Source organism: Hyla sarda, chromosome 2 (assembly GCF_029499605.1).
Source record: "Hyla sarda isolate aHylSar1 chromosome 2, aHylSar1.hap1, whole genome shotgun sequence".
In the NCBI taxonomy this organism is placed as follows: Eukaryota; Metazoa; Chordata; class Amphibia; order Anura; family Hylidae; genus Hyla; species Hyla sarda.
The window spans coordinates 189,872,567-189,890,056 of record NC_079190.1 but is presented as its reverse complement, the minus strand read 5'-3'; the positions used below and the strand labels follow the sequence as shown (position 1 = coordinate 189,890,056).

At 41.2% G+C, this 17,490-nt stretch overlaps 1 protein-coding gene across 2 annotated transcripts in view; it reads left to right on the top strand.

Annotated features, from left to right (window-relative positions):
• Nucleotides 1-17,490, top strand: part of RASA3 (RAS p21 protein activator 3) — a 227,283-nt gene that overhangs the window by 166,065 nt on the left and 43,728 nt on the right. For both annotated transcript variants that reach the window (XM_056555987.1, XM_056555988.1), the window contains exons 6-10: nucleotides 4,296-4,376; nucleotides 6,925-6,997; nucleotides 10,066-10,142; nucleotides 11,503-11,607; nucleotides 17,331-17,484. In XM_056555987.1, coding sequence (XP_056411962.1) covers nucleotides 4,296-4,376; nucleotides 6,925-6,997; nucleotides 10,066-10,142; nucleotides 11,503-11,607; nucleotides 17,331-17,484 — 490 coding nt within the window. The remainder of the gene's footprint in view (nucleotides 1-4,295; nucleotides 4,377-6,924; nucleotides 6,998-10,065; nucleotides 10,143-11,502; nucleotides 11,608-17,330; nucleotides 17,485-17,490) is intronic.

Sequence of the window (17,490 nt, the reverse complement as noted above, 5' to 3'; positions counted from 1 at the left end):
TTGACTTTTATCCAGTTTTCTGTCCAGACCTCAAAACGTAGTGTACTACGTTTTGAGTTCCGGTCAGAACACCGGATACGGATCAAAAATGAGCCGATCGGAGTAAAACCGTGACTCCGTTCGGCTCATTAAAGTCAATGGATTAGGACGCCCGTCCGGCTGGGGTACGGGAGCGCACGGTTTTCCCCTCCCCCAGCCGGATCCGGCACCCGTACAGTGAAAACGTGGTGTGCAAGCACCCTGTGGTTGGATGATACACACACAATCTGCACTAAGAACCTCTATTTCATGTACGGTATGTTCACATGTTTCGTACTCGCTGATGATTTCACACACAAATATTCCCAAGTAATCTCCTAGCGTGAAATCCGCAAATATTCATGGATATGATATGTACAAAATCTTACTATGAGATGACCTGTGGGTTTTCGTGCTTGAAATATACAATAAATATATAGATAATGCAATTTAAAAGAATGTTCAGTCTACATATATCTTAAAAATTGAAGCAAAACACTGTAAATGTTGTGTGTTTGCATTTACATTACAGTCCTAGTAGAGTGCATATGCATATTTATATCATTTATTTTTGATGTACTGAACAGTTTTGTTTTGTTTGTTTATTGCCTTATGCACTGCGATAATGAGCATTTGGCTAAACGTGCAGTATGGTCCAAAGCCACTGCCATGCCCCGTAATAATCCCCTCTAAATAGATCTGATCTTTGCTGGACTAACAGCTTTAAATAGATGAACTTAAATGACTGGTGAAAACCTGTGTGCAAACTTTTGTCTGTATGAATACACCACATAAGATCTATCTTTTATGTTTTTTTTTTTTTTTTTTGCAAAGTTGCACCAGCAGTGTTAATGCAAAGTTGCACCAGCAATGTAAGGTTGGGTTTATAGGTATAATTCTGGTCACTTTTTTTTAACCAAAACCAAAGAGTTTGTCTAAAATGGAGAAAAAGATACAAATTTTTCCATTATAGTTTTTTTCTGTTGGTTCCACTTCTGGTCTGTGTCCGTCATGTGTTCGCCACTGCGTACACGAGCAAAAACAGTCTGATCTCAGAGAGGTCCGAACCCTGGGCCCTCCACGATGTCAACAATAGGGGGACCCATGTCTCCTGTCAGAATTGATCAGCGGTCGTGTTGTACTCAGCCATCTCCTGCACCGGATACATAGAAATGCAAGTCTGAATCTCTGTTCTTGAGGTTACAGGGGGTGCCAGCAGGCGAACCCCTTACAATCAGACAGTCATCTCCTATCTTGTGGAGGAGAACTTTTAAAGGGGAGACAACCACTTTAAATGATAATCAAATCTGTAGAGTTTACAAACATTGTGTGTCAATTTTGTAATATATGAAAGTCATCTGCCTTGCAGTTCTATGTAAACCAAGTTTCCATTTGGTTTTTCTCTGAAAAAGCGCCCAGAAAAATGACAAATCTGCCACGCAGTGTTTTTTCAGTGAAAAAACACTGTGGCTAAATGCTAGCTGCATGTCCATAGGAAACTGCAAAATGTCATATCAACTTGCCGTTTTTCAGTTTGGTGTGGTTTTTTTTTTTTTTTTTTTAAATCCTTTTGGCGTTTTTTTTTTTCACTCGTCTTTGGCGTTTTCCTGCTCCTTGGCAGATTTTCAAAATCGTAGCATGTTCAGACTTTAGCGTTTTTTCGGGAAAATCTTGGCGTTTTTCTCCCATAGGAGTCTATAGGAGTAAAAAAAAACGCCCCAAAAAAGCCATGTGGGTTTTAACATTAGCATTTTTGCGGACAAATTTTGTTCTTTTTTTTACTTTAACGATCCAGAAAAGGGATGGAGTTCGCTGTATTTATAAAATTTCGTAGGCAACAAAATTTTTTTTTAAATACAGTAGGGATGGAAACATTGTAGGGAATGACATTTATTTATTTTACAACTTTACAACTTTTAAACCTTATTCTGTATATTTCCGACCTTATTTAGGTACTACTACTACTACTCCCAGCATGGAACAGACTGTTCCATGCTAGGTGCTGTAGTACCTGCATTAATAGACAGATCACAGCAGGTGTCACTCTTGACACCTGTTGCAATCCTCCTGTATAATCTATAGAAGTCGGGGGCCAGCCGCACTTCTCCGCAATCCTTGCCAGACACTGTACTCCTCTGTGATGTGAAGTTCTCTTCACATCACAGATTTATATATGCCACTTCTTCTACTGGATGCACTGTAGGCTTTGGTTCCATGTGGAATAAAAAATAAACCATCTTTTGTTACCTGTAATGGCTGTAGAGGCATAGGCATATTTTACTCTATGAAAACAAAAGCAAACGTGGTGTTCTTTTTACAATCCCCAAGCTTAGCACAAGTAAAAAGGGAACCATCTACAGGCAAATTAAAAGTATATTGTATGGTCATAAGATGGCATCTCTAATTTCCGTCCTGTCATAGAAGCTTTTGTTCTTCCCCACGTAGCCTATAATTGTCGTCAGCTTTTTGAAGCATGACGAGAACTTTTCTCAGACTTTTTTCCCACTGTTAATTGCCAAAACAAACCTTGCATGTGATCTCCGTATGTTTTCAATGATTGCTGTTAAAGCTTTTTTTTTTTTGTTTGTTTGTTTTTTTTCATTTATATATGTGGCTTATAATGTATAGGAGTTGTTTTGATAAAATAACAGCCCTGAATGGAAATGATTTGCTTAGGTGACAGTAAGATCAGCGGCACACAAATGGAATACAGCCGCATTTCTGTGTCCATATTGTGGACACAAGTCCCAGCTAGGCACAGGTCTAATGACCTTAGCTAAAATATTGCAGACCCCTATAATGCTTTCAGTTTGGGTGATCAGATTTGTGGTAAGGTCAGGGCTTCAACCTATAGTATGGACACATAAGTAATGCTTTATTACTCTTGGCTGAGACTTTTGTTCCAAATTCATGATCTCCAAGCTGCTAGGAGGTGGAAAATTGGTACTTTACCAATACTGTTTATAAAATAGATATTATTGAGAATTAATAGCTTAAGGGTGAGTTTACACGCTATTACTAGCAGCGGGTTTCATGCTGCGGGAAACCTGCTGCGAGTTACGCTACCATGGATTTGAATGGGTCCACAAACAGCCCACAATAGTGTCAGAATTGCGGACTGTTCACTGACCCATTTAAATCAATGGTAGCGTAACTCGCAGTGGGTTTCCCGCAGTGGGAAACTTGCTGCTAGCTACTAGTGTGTGAACGCACCCTAAAGGGATTTTCTAGTGCCTTTTTCAGGTCTGCATGGAGCGGAGTCTTCTCTCGCTTCCTGATTTCAGCAGAGAGGGCTCTTGCTCTGTGATTGACACTTCAGACATACTGGTTGTGTGCAAGCACTTTACTCATTGACACAGTCCATGTGTCATCATCCCTGTGTCAAGAGTAAAGAGGTGGTCTGAAACCTAGAAACCAATCAGTAAACAATATGCAGATTAAAGCAACTGTAACACAAAAAGAAGGCAGGTTTGAAAATTATATATATACACATACAATAATATATATATATATATATATATATATATATATATATATATATATATATATATATATAATATAATATTTATATATTTTGACATAAAGACTTGGGACTTGTGTGCAAAACTTGCTAGGTATTGTACGGCTGCCTTAGCAACTGGACCACCCAGCGTCAGCTAAGTCTTTCCACACCAATATGTGTAGAACGGGCTGGAGAATGGCTCTGGACTGAAAATTTAATATTAAAACAAGTGCAGCCAGCGTGTGTCATATCTTGTGACATGCCTTTCTGTCTATGTAAATTAAGCTATCTTGTTTTTATATAATTATGCATATATTCAGCGGTGTGCGCATGAAGAATGTGTTTTGAGTCACTACACTTTACACTACAAAAAGAAAAAAACTAAAAAGATAAACTAAAGGTTTTATTGAATCATTTGTGTTAATCTTGTAATGTTGGCATTAACTTCTGTAATCTTAACACTACAGCAACCAATGCCTATTTATCGCTACTTTGTGTATAGATAATACACAGTTTATATATAAATTGAGCTCTGTACTTTAACACGTTTTTGCAGCAAGTTGAATATGGTGTTATAAACCTAGCAGAACCCCCTATCTCAGGCTGTGGTAGTACTCAGGTTTTTCTAAAAATAAATCCAGATTAACATTGTGATCAAATAAGCCCATAGAAGGAGTAGTTTAATGAGACTCTATTCATAAGACTGAATTTGCTTTGTTCTAAGCTTTTCGTTTTATATTATGATATGATAACTACCTCCATGTTTTCCTTTCAGAGTGTTAGAATGCCGCGGACTACCCATTGTGAATGGACAATGTGATCCTTATGCAACTGTAATTTTACTTGGGCCAACAAGGTAAGAATATTAGTACATTTAGTTATTGTAGTTGTTTCTTATGGAGAACCCCCTTTTTCTTTTTTCTTCCCCCCCCCCCCCGCATTTTAAAGAGTACCTATTATGAACTGATTTGTCCCTAATCCCCCCCCTCCATCTATCCCTGACTCTTCATGACTCTAATCCTACTTTTTTTTTTCTTAAACTCCTTTTCCTACCTTTATTAGTCCCTTCTTCCTTGCTCAGTTCCCTGCCGTCTGTGAGGGAGGAAGGGGGAGAGGCCCGGCATGTGCGATGTCAGCTGAAGCCTACCTGGGCTTACTTCTGCCCTTCTTCCTTGCTGCAGGCCGGCTTGTGGTGTCGGGGGGGGGGGGGGTTGGCTTGGGGTGTCGCCGGGGCTGTGGGCCGGCTTGTATTCACGGAGGGGTTTGGGGGGGTCGATGCAGATGTCGGGAGCTGTGGGCTGGCACATGTAATCACAGGGGGGCGAGCTGCAAGCATCAGGAGCTGCGGGCCGGCCCATGTAATCACATGGGTGGGGGGGAGCTGCGGGCGTCGGGAACTGCAGGCCGGCAAAGCAGCCATTAAGCCTGCCGTGCACAGCGCTCTCTCCCGCCTGTCTGATTGACAGGGACATGTAGGGAGACCTCTAGTAGTCAGTTTTTAAATGTAAAAAAACCAAACATATAAAGATACATTTTTGTTTATCACATGTTATTAGAAAGTTGTTTCTAATACATTGAATAGCAATATATAAAGAAGTTTTTGTGGTGACAGGTACTCTTTAATGACTAATTTTAAGTTTTAGAAGATTTTATTTTTGCAACATTTACTTTGCAGTAAAACTGATATGATATTCTGCAGATCAGTAAATTTACAGCAATACCCAATTTATGTAATTTATGTTTTTCTGTTAAAAAAAAAAAAAAAAAAAAAATTACCTTAACTAAAAAAGCACCATATTTTCATCCATATAACTTTATTTAACTTTTTTGTCTACAGAGCTGTATGATGACTTTTTATCGGTATCTTTGGGGGCAATGGGACGTTATATATTTTTTCCTGTGATGTTAGCAAACATTTTTATAGAATTTTTTAATTACACCAAGGGGACTTTTATAAGCAGGTTGCTTTTACAGTTCACTGCCATACTACTACATGGCAGGGAACTATCAGATCAGCAGTCTTCTAGTACAGCCTAAGTACAGGCAAACAGTACAAGAAGATCTCTCCTATGGCAATCTCGCAGGCCTTCAAAAGGCCTTTTGCTGACATGGTAACTGATGGCCACCCCACCATTGTGTTGCGGGAGTGCTGATCAGACTCATGACAGATCACTCTCTGCATGCTGCAATTGTTATTGGTTGTAGCATGCAAAGTGTTAAACTGCTGGGACCAGACTAGTCAGATAATGGCAGCTGCAGGCTGGTGTCCGCTCCTGAGCCAGCTCTATATTCATTGAGCATTGTAACAAGGCGTATCAGCGGCAAAATGAAGTTTTCTATGAAGTCTTGCAGGTTTCACTTTGGCCACTGAAAACAGAGAAAGCACCGCTTCATGTCCTGCCCTAGACAGAACACATGGGGGAAGATTTTACTAATCCTGTAATGTTTAGACGGTGTGAAGATGCACCAGATGACAATAATTCATGCTGTGTAATAGATTTGGTGCATATTTAGACATCATTCTGGTGCATTTAGAATAGGAGCTCTTCCAGTGTTTTTGTCTTTCCCTGGATGCTCCTTTTATTTAGTTGTCTGTAGCTAACTGTATAGTAAGGCAGGGATTTGGGTCTTCACAGAAAGCAATGTTCTGTACTGATGATCGCATATATTAACACATTGCAGAAAAAATGGCATCCCTCAAGAATACTGGCATTTTTTGTGCTTTAGGCCATAAGGGCAGTTCATTACTTTTTGCATCAGAAAATCACTTATGTCATAGTTTTAAATGGGTCTTCTGTCCTCCCCATCGATTCTTCCAGGTTTCACCGATCACTGTACTTCCCGGTCAATATTGACATGAGCATGTGACAGATGCAGCCAATCACTGGATGTAGATTACACGTATGTTCTGAGAGGAAAGAAAATGTATAGAGACTAACGGGAGAGGAAGTGTCAGAACTGGAGCATTGGGGGGAGCACTAAGGCCCCAATTACATGACAGAATTTCATGTAAATGGTGGCACAGAATGTGTGCTGAAATCCACATGCATGCCACTATCATTAATGTCAATTTAGAAAATGTGCTTTATTTTTGTGCAGAAACTGCATTGGCTTTTCAGGATATGGATTAACCCTTTTATAGGGCTAATCTGCATCCAAAACCAGTAGCATTCGGAATGGAAATCTACACCAGAAATTTAAAGATATGACCTGTAGATTTCTGACACAGATAAGCGACAGATTTGTTTTCTTTGTTTAAAAAGCAAAATCCTTGATCTCTTAAGTGAGGATTCTGTTATTACAGATCTACAGGTCACCAATCTATTAATGTAGTTTTGCTACCTGCCAAATGCCAGAACCGATAGTAATTTTTGTCCTTGCTTTAATTTTCTCACCATTTACAGAACTGAGTCAAAGAAAACTAAAGTCAGAAAGAAGACGAACAACCCGCAGTTTGATGAAGTGTTTTATTTCGAGGTTGGTATTTATGTGGGCGTGGGATGAAATCTCATATGCTCAGATGTTTGGAAGCTCACACGTGTCCTGCCAACTGTCAGCTCTTGAAAGGTGAAACTTTGAATGTGCCAAGCTGAACCCAGCAGACATGGGCAGAAGTGTCTGGAGCGGCTTCATGTCTGTCCCCTGGGACAGGCTGCTGCACTATTCCTAATGGTCTCCCTCCATTCAGTATTTTTCTTCTGCCTTTAACCCCTTTACACATCTACATTCTGGTTTTATAGGGGCTTTTATATGAGATTTCATCATTTGAGTTGAAGGTTTCATGAGCTACATTTTTGAAGATGGATTGTTCATCTACAGACATAATCTGTTTTCCATATTTGGAGTCAGGAATTATTTCTCTCCTCTACCATGAGGTATTAAGCTATTACCTCATTGGGGATTTTTTCTTTTCTGCAAATCAACACAGTAGGATAAGTTGCCCTTGTATATTCTTACATCAACCCTAACTTTATCAAGTTTCTGTGTTGTTATAATGCAAAACCGCACAAATTCTAATTAAAACCCCATGGGACCCCTTATCGCCCCTCCATCTTTTCTCTTTGGTGTCCCGTTGTCTGTAGTTTCTGATCTATTCCTCAAACCATTCCTGAAGAATTTTTGCAATTTTACATTATCCTCCTCCATTAAAGGGGTACTCCACTGCCCCAGTGTCCGGAACATTTTGTTCCAAATGCTGGTTGCGGGGGTCGTGACTTCACGGCCATGCCCCTTATGACACCACACCCCCTCAATGTAAGTATATGGGAGGGGGCATGACGGCTGTCACGCCCCCTCCCATAGACTCTTATTGAGGGGGCATGGTGTGACATCACAAGGGGCGTGGCCGTGACGTCACGACCCCCGCAGCCCGCACCCAGCGTTAGGAATTAAATGTTGCGGTCACTGGGGCAGTGATGTGCCCATTTAAGGAATACCATTGCCATGGTGTATTTGGTAGGCAGCAATGTTCAGGTAGGTGCTTTTTGTCAAAGTAAAATCCACATGAATGCCAGGACTCAAGATTTCCCAGCTCTTGTAGGTTTACTTGTTGCCCTTTCTTGGCCCACTTTTCATACTAGAAACAACCAATAAGACTTGCTGTTTTGAAGATGCTCTAACCCAGTCTTGTAACCATCACATTGAATGTTTTCACTTCACCTATGTAATGGGTCATTGATTCATGGTCTTCAATTACATATTTGTTGTACAGAGGCCAATGCCCATCGAATTACACCTTAACATCTTGGCCATAGCAGAGATTAAAAAAGTTGTTGTGTGTTGATAGGAGAGCATTAAGAATGTATTTTGATGTCCACAAAGATAAGCAGTGAATGAAGAACCCTTTAGTTGTTTGCCCAGGCATGACTCCATTCATTTGATTGTAGCTATGCCTGGTACTGCTGCTCAGTCCTATTCACTTAAAAGGACTAAACGTATGTCTGATGCCAGGAATAGCAGTGCTGACCACACTATTCAATGGATATGCACAAGTAAGACATATGGAAAATGGTTATCCAAGTAGTAGAAAGGCACCTGATTGGGCCCCTTCTTTTAGCTACAGCCATAATGCATTTTAGAGTGGAGGGCTTGTCACATCAATGTGTTATACGGGTGCCTATTGGTTTCATTGGCCACTGTGCAGTATCCCCTGCAGTGTGTCAAACACCCAATATTACTTACAATGTTCAAATATAAGTTCGTGCAGAAATAACTTAACTGTTTGTAATTGATTTGCAAAAACAAGAGAAGGATTTTGGTCCACACCTACCACACCCATGAAAAAGGAAAATATCAGTTGTGGTTAATTTATTTTTTTATATCCTTTACCAGAAAACCTTTTTGTGGTCCTGCTCTAAGGTGTGTCAGAGTTTCCTTCGCATCTTTGCAAAGTAACATCTTGCCTATTCGTGTTCTTTCATATTGTTTCTGTTGGCTGTAGGTTATTTGCAGTAGAATATCAGTTTAAAGGGGTTTACCTTGTAATGTAAAACAAAGAGTTCAGTATTATACCTAGGGTAAGAATTTTTTTTTTTGAGATGTGTGTTTCTCCAAAATGACAGGTCTCTTTGGGTATGCAGTGCTTGGTACCTAACAAAAAAGTGATGTGGTGATCAAGTCATGTGTCCTTAGCCTATTGGTCTGCATAGATGGCAAAGCCTGGTCTGTCTGGTCTAATCCCACAGAAGAGTTACTGTAGCACAAATTGCTGAAAAAGTTGAACCTGACTATGATATAAAGGTGTCTCCTATCAGCCAAAACATTAAAACCACTAACAAGTCATAGGTGTCCGTCGCTGATTAATGCACATGCGGAGTGAAAGCTAGCACATATGGTCCGATCCTACTAAAGAGTATCATACATTTCTAAAAACGTTAAAGGAGTACTGTCCTAAGGATAGGGGATAAGTGTCAGATCGCGTGTGTCCGACTGTTAAAACCCCGCAATCTCCTGCATGGCACCTCAGCTCTGCCTAGGAACAGGGTGTATCGACCCCCGCGTGAAGTGGCAGCCGACACGCCCCGTCCATGCTGAATCACTTTCTTTAACCACACATGAACAGTTGGGTGTATGTGTATCATGTAACTAGGAAGAAGTGGCACCAAGATGCACTATTTGAAGAAGACAAGCCGGAGAAGACAATGTGATATTCAGGGCAATTTTTTGGGGGAAATATTGGGTCCTGGTATTCATGTGGATGTTACTTTGACACAGAACTCCTACCTAGACATAGTTGCAGACCAAGTATACCTTTAAACAGCAGCAGTATTTTATTCCTCCTGCAGTGTATGGAACTTTACAATATTGTTTATGGAACAATACAATTGCTGTACTCCATTGGACACAGACACAGTATTTTGGCGCTAATCGTGCTTGCTGAGCACCACAAACTGATACATAGATCCTTAGAGTGGAAAAAAGATTGTTATTATTAAGTATAGTGCTCAATCATTGAAATAAGTTACATACCGTATGTATTCCATTGTAATTTTCAGGAAATTTGAAGCAAATTTGAAATTGTATACATCTTTTTCTCTCCACATTAGGTGACAAAGCCCAGTAGTTACAACAAGAAATCCCATTTTGAAATAGAAGAGGATGATGTGGACAAAATGGAGATACGGTAGGGCAATAGGGACATAGCAACTGATTTTTCACTAATTTTGAGACCAGAAAACTTCCCAAATTTATTGAGAAATGAAAATAGATTAAAGAGAATTTTGTGGGGAGACATGGGGTAGAGTAAAATGTAATTTGCAAAGTGACATTAAGGCACATTTTGTGCCAGTTTGTAAGTTTAAAATAAAATATGGCTGCTGTCACCGATAAATAATAAATTGCGCACAATTTCATTTTCTGATTTTAAAATATGCACCAAAAATGCTTGGAGATTTGAATTGTTTAATGGACTTGGTGCAGTTTATGTCAGCATAACACCAGTCTTAATAAATGTGGGCCATTGTTTTTGGTTGTAGACAGACTAAATATTCTTAATTTCTAGTCATTTAAGGTAGTGTAAGGTTGAGAATCCATGTGGATTTAGGGTACGTTCCCACCTGGCATATTTGCTGCTGCGTGTTTTATTTTCCCATTGAAGTCAATGGGTAGGAAAATACGCAGCAGCAAATACGCAGCAAAATACGCCAGGTAGGAATGCACCCTGAGGGTGCATTCCCACCTGGCGTATGCTGCTGCATATTTTATTTCCCATTGAAGTCAATGGGTTAGAAAATACTCAGCAGCAAATACGCAGGAACGTACCCTTAGAGTGGGAACGTACCCTTAGAGTTTTTGAAAGCCTTAGTAGCCTGATGATTTCCAGTAGGGATATATTTTCACAAGATACCTTTATGTGCCAGAAATCGATGCTTTTAAATCTTAGGGGAAAAAATGCACCTTAGCTGACATCTTGTTTATTATCCATATTATGGATGGAACCTTTGTTTGAACCACCATATCAATTTTTTGGCATGGTCTTGTATAAAATGGTCAAGTTCAGTCTGAACCTCTATGTCCTGTGATTTGTTTACTTCTGGAGGGGTTCTTTTTCATGTTCTCTCCAGGGGGACTATGGATTTTAAATGATGGCTGAAGTTCTTAGGTAATTTTTGGGTGTCATTCAGATTTTTACCTTCATAATTAACATTCAAAGAGCATATAAATGAGTTGAAACGTTTGTCATTTAGTCATTCAACCTTGATATAGTCTCTTCCGTTCTGTCTGTGTCTCAACTGGCAGCTGAGAAAATCTATCTGCAAGTGGTGATGTCAAAGACTGGAAGCCAGCCAGGGTTCAGTCTGTGAGATTTCTTAGTTAGAATTTGTATGCCCTGCTAGTAGATCAAGTGGCAGCTTTGTTCTTTGTCTATATGGACAGATGTATGTACGTTACATTCAGTTGCCTCAGAATCATACCCAATATGTGACCTTTTGCCAGTATTTGTTATTATACAGTTCTCATACGACCTGTCCTATTTCCTGCAGGGTTGACCTATGGAACGCAAGTAATCTAAAATTTGGAGACGAGTTTCTTGGAGAACTTAAAATTCCAGTGAAGGTCCTACGACAATCCAGCTGCTATGATGCATGGTATATAGTTTGTAGCCTCAGTTTTTTGTTTAATTTGTTTTAAGACTTTTAAGGCCAAGCTAGCAGTTCTGATTCATGTTCCTCTGGAATGCTGGCACCCAAACATGTTATCATCAGTGGATGCTGCAGAAAATAACCGCTTCTGTCATATACAATGTTTGATGATCCGGGTCAATTAAGTGACTATTTGGCTTTTCTGTTACATTTGTCCAAAAAATATTACAACATTCTTGCAGGGTTTTATATTTGTTAAGCATAATTCAGCACAAACATGAAACTTTTGAACAGAAAAATTAAACAGTAAACACTTTACAGTTTATTTAAAGAATGATTTTATATAAATAGTTGTATAACATTGTAAACCCATAGCATTATTAACATTTTGATGGTCCCCAGGTGGACTGTAAAAATGAACTTGGTCTGTAGCCTTAAATGGTCTTTACTGTTTCAAAAAACTCCCACCCTAATGTGAGCATATGTGCATATCACTTTATTTACAAAAAATTATTCCTTACCCCAGAAAAAAAACTCAAAAACCTTGGCAACTAGGTTTCTCACTTCTCTGCAATCTGATCTGCTGTTCATTGCCTGTTGTTAGTCTCAGTCCATCTCTAGAAACACAGAGACCATGACAGAACATACCATATGGGGGGGGCGGGGAAACAAAGGGAGAGCCTGGGCTGTGTACCTGCAACTTATAAGCCTGTTTCCATTTTCCAGAAGATTATCACTGTTCCTAAAGGGTTAAGCAAGGTTTTCCTCTCATCTCAGCAGAATCAGTTCAATACAGAGTTTAACATTTTCCTTAATATGCTGCTGTTTCCTTCATTTCTGTTCACATAGCACTTTAAAGAGTCAATGCATCAAAAACCTCTTCAGTTTCCACATGGGATCTATAGTAGCATACTGTAAATCATCCCCCAGTACAGTGCCAGCCTGTTCAGTCCAGTGTACTCTCACCGGCACTATGGTGTGCTAGGTGTTGTGCTGTTGTGGTGTCCCAGCACCAAAGGCGTTCATGTGGGTTAAAGATTGCCTCGGGCATCCCTGTTGGCTATATGTTGGGCCCACTGCTCTATTGTCTAACCTGTAATAATGTAATTTATTGCTGTGTCATGTTATGTGTTAATATATTCTCTACACCTTTAAGGGGTCAAGGCAGAGTGACCAGGGGACCCTGACGCACCAATAGGAGACCCCCAAACCTAGTCCTTAATGTAGTGGTGGGGGGGGAGTTCAGTTTTGAGTTAGAGTTGTAAGAGAGAGCTGGATGGAGAGTGTAGGAGGAGAGTGTGTTCCAGCTAGCAAGCTGAGGAGAAGCCTATGGGAGATGAAGTCTACTAAATTCCACAGCCACGCAAAATATCAGGAAAAGACCATGGTGCGCAGGTGAATTGTCAAAGTCTGGCAGTAAGCAAAATCTTTTTGGGGAAAATCTCTACTTCAGTCAGTCTGTCAAGCTAAAGCTTACAATCAGCGTGTGCTGCCACTTATCTTCAGGCTGCATTCAATAGCCCCTACAACTCCCAACAAAGCAATAGGCTCCCCGGGTTCCACTCTTCCCATCTCACTTCACAAACTTCTGTATTGTGAAAAACCTGAAGAGCCAGAAGAGCCAGAAGATGCGCGACTAGCGTGAAACACGTGTCGCTCTTACACGCACCTGCACTTGGTACGCGCAACCCTGTATTGTTCAGTGATGGAAAAATAAAGCACGCTATGAAGTTATGATGAGTGCAGCCTTGTTTCTAATTTCTATTGAACACATTGTAAAAAACCTGCTACCTCTATACTCAGTAAAGAGACAGTTATCCATAACCCGGCATTGGTGTATTTAATATTCCGCGCCTGGCCCAGGAGAAGCTGTCGTATCCTTGGATTGTGTAGGTTAACACTGCCCTGTCATTAGGAAGTGATACACTGCTCAAAAAAATTAAGCATATGGTCTCACCAGGGGTCTGAGGATCTCATCTCGGTACCTAATGGCAGTCAGGTTACTTCTGGCAAGCACATGGAGGGCTGTGCGGCCCCCCAAAGAAATGCCAGCCCACACCATTACTGACCCACCGCCAAACTGGTCATGCTGGAGGATGTTGCAGGGAGCAAAACATTCTCCACAGTCTGTCACATGTGTTCAGTGTGAACCTGCTTTCATCTGTGAAGAGCGCAGGGCGCCAGTGGCGAACATGCCAATCTTGGTGTTCTCTGGAAAAGGCCAAACGTCCTGGGGTGTAAGCCTATCCCCCATTTGTGGAAGTCGGTCCCTCATACCACCCTCATGGAGTCTGTTTCTGACCGTTTGATTACACACATGCACATTTGTGGTCTGCTGGAGGTCATTTTGCAAGGCTCTGGCAGTGCTCCTCCTGCTCCTCCTTGCACAAAGGCAGAGGTAGCGGTCCTGCTGCTGGGTTGTTGCCCTCCTATGCCTCCTCCACGTCTCCTGATGTACTGGCCTGTATCCTGGTAGCGCCTCCATGCTCTGGAAGCTACCCTGATAGACACAGCAAACCTTCTTGCCACAACTCGCATTGATGTGCCATCATCGATGAGCTCCACTACCTGAGCCACTTGTGTGGGTTGTAGACTCCGTCTCATGCTAACACTATAGTGAAAGCACCGCCAGCATTCAAAAGGGACCAAAACATCAGCTGAGAAGCAAAGGAACTGAGAAGTGGTCTTTGGTAACCACCTGCAGAACTACTCCTTTATTGGGGGTGTCTTGCTAATTGCCTATATTTTCCACCTGTTGTCTGTTCCATTTGCACAACAGCATGTGAAATTGATTGTCAATCAGTTTTGCTTCCTGAGTGGACAGTGTGATTTTCACAGAAGTGTCATTGACTTGGAGTTACATTGTGTTGTTTAAGTGTTCCCTTTATTTTTTTGAGCAGTGTACATCTAACCACCCCAAGTCACGTACCATAATCTGTAAATCCCTGTGGCTGCCACAAATCTTGGGCATCATGCACAGGATCTATACCTCAGTCAGTGTGCCACACTGTGATTGGCCAGAGAAGGAAGGATATAACTGTAGGTGTACTACTGGCAAACAGCTCAGCTCTGGTTCCACTCCCTGAAATGGAATAAGGGCGGTGGGGGGGGGGGGGGATCTGTGCAACATGGAGGGGGACACCTGTGGGCTTAATAACAGCAGTGAGAGCACTAAAATCATCTTGATCTAAAAAGAATACCAAATGCAGGTTTAAAAAACAAACTTTATAACTTTTTTTTTTTTTTGCAACTGAATTCCTTTTTGACTTAAATATTCTAATATTTTCTTTAGCAAAAAGTGATTTAAATGTAATAGCTCTGTGATCAGGTTATCTCTTATGTTGGGGTCCTGTTTCATTAAAAAGCACCATAAAAGAAGGGCTCAAACATTGCTAGGCATAGTGGGTAATGTAGTAATTTAATGAATGAAGGATAACAAAAGGCAAATGGAGATCATATGTAATGCTCATTTGATAGTGCACATACATGCCTGGATCTGTTAGCATATAGCAAGACACAATACACCCAGGTGATGATTCTCTATGACACCTTTTACAGTAGTTATGTGCCTTACCTCCTGGCCATGCTTAGTATATCCAATATCTTGCTATTTCCTTCTCTCAGCTCTTTTACGTGTTTATGCTTGCACACTTGCACTACCACACTCCTAGAGGACACATCAGTGTGAGACGCCAACATTCCTGTTTTTTTGGGAGCAGGACATTATGATACTGTGAATAAACCTCTTTATGGTGGATAAAGCGGGTTCCGAAATGAAGACAAACCAGTGATTAATGTTGTCTGCTCTAGTGTTTACAGATTGTGATTGTCACTTTGTCAGAGATTGTCATTGGGTGTAACTATTGTCCCATAATGATGGCCTAAACCTTGTAAATGGTAATATAATTGAATGTGATTAACATTAAATAGGTTTGAATGAAACTACAATGCAAAAACAAAATGCGCAAATCTTGGTGTAGCGGAGTGTTGTTTTTTTTGTGCATTTATATTACCACATTAGCAACTGATAGCATAGGATATGCTTTCACTTCATCAGACCATACATATGAGACATATTGTCAGCTCTCCATGACAATCACGCTTGCGGTGCTTCTGGTGTAGCTTCCAAGTTACACCCGGAAACGGCGAGTAGCGCATGGGTGTCACTGAGGGCATTATGTCTGTAGGGAAGATTTCTATGCATATGGAGGGGGTTTTACTATGATGATGTGGCTGGACATGACGGAGGGCTTGGGAATGCACCAAGCTACTTTATCTGCATGAACACAAAAAGAGGAATAATGGAAAAAAGAAGCCACTGATCTGCAAACAGTAATGACCATTGTCATCAGCATCACCCAAATTACAAGTCTATACCAACAGGTTAGTGCAGGTGATGCTGAGGACAGATTATCTTCCACTTTTACTCCGTCATAGAGGGGCATATGTATTTTAATAGGAGTGGCAGGGTCACCACCAGTCTGTATGTTTCTTGACAGTCTACAAAATAGACTTTTATCACCATCCTTGAAAGATAAAAAATGTATATGTATGGGAATTTAAAGGGATACTCCCACCCTAGACATCTTATCCCCTATCCAAAGTATAGGGGATAAGATGTCCGATCTTGGGGTTCCCGCCACTGGGGACCCCGCAGTATTGCATGTGGCACCCACCTGTTTTTTGTGCGGAAGCACTGGAGGGTCGCGACTACGGGAACGGAAGTCAGTGACATCAGGACTCCGCCCCCGTGTGATGTCACGCCCGGCCCCTGAATGCAAGTCTATGGGAGGGGGCGTGACGGCCGCCACACAGGGGCGGAGTCCTGATGTCGCGGACTTCCGTTCCCGTAGTCGCGACTCAGACCCTCCAGCGCTTCCGCACAAAAAACCTGTGGGTTCCGCATGCAATACTGCGGGGGTCCCCAGCGGCGGGACCCCCGAGATCAGACATCTTATCCCCTATCCTTTGGATTGGGGATAAGATGTCTAGGGTGGGAGTACCCCTTTAATGAAGTTGGAGAAGCTTAGGCTATGTTCACATTAGCGTTACATTTGCCGACTTTAGTCTCTTTGCTGAAATCCGACAACAGAGCTCTGTAACGCCTTATACATATTGGCCCTGATTTACTATTTAAATCCAACCTGTTTTGTCGGATTGTGCGGCAGAAATTCTGTTTGCTCCAGAATTGAAAAAACCTAACCAACTCTCCGTTTTACTGAGAAAACCTGAAAAGGGGCGTAGTCATTAGGGAAAGGGTGTGGTCTCTGAAAAGGGGGCGTACCCCTGACATTTTCTAAAAATCCCAACATATTTACTAAGGCTTCCACTGAAAATGTGGTGGATTTGAGCTGGGGAAAACCAGACAGATCAGAGCGTGTGTAAAAATTAAAAAAAAGCAAAGTCTAGGGAAAGTGCAAAATGTAGGGAAACCTTAGTAAATACCGTGGAAACATACCTGTTTAGAAACAAAACCCACTCCTGGTAAATCAGGGCCATTGTGATTATAAATGTGCCCATTTTACAATGCACAGTGAATGCTGTCATTGTGTCAGTCGTCTAAGTACTGGACACACATTGCTAACATCGTTCATTATGGTTGCCATGATGCCATCATTTGTTAGCTTGTAAAAACCTTAAACCTAAAAATGTTGTATTTTAATGGCTATTACGTATGCACTGCAATGCACACATCTCCCAGAAATATGACATTCTTTTCTTTTTGCCAGGTACTTGCTTCAGCCTAGGGATAATGGCAAATCAGGCAAGCCTGAGGATCTTGGCTCACTAAGGCTCAATGTAGTTTACACTGAAGATCACGTTTTTTCAAGCGAGTACTACAACCCCCTCAGAGACCTCATATTAAAATCTGGAGATGTTGAGGTTAGT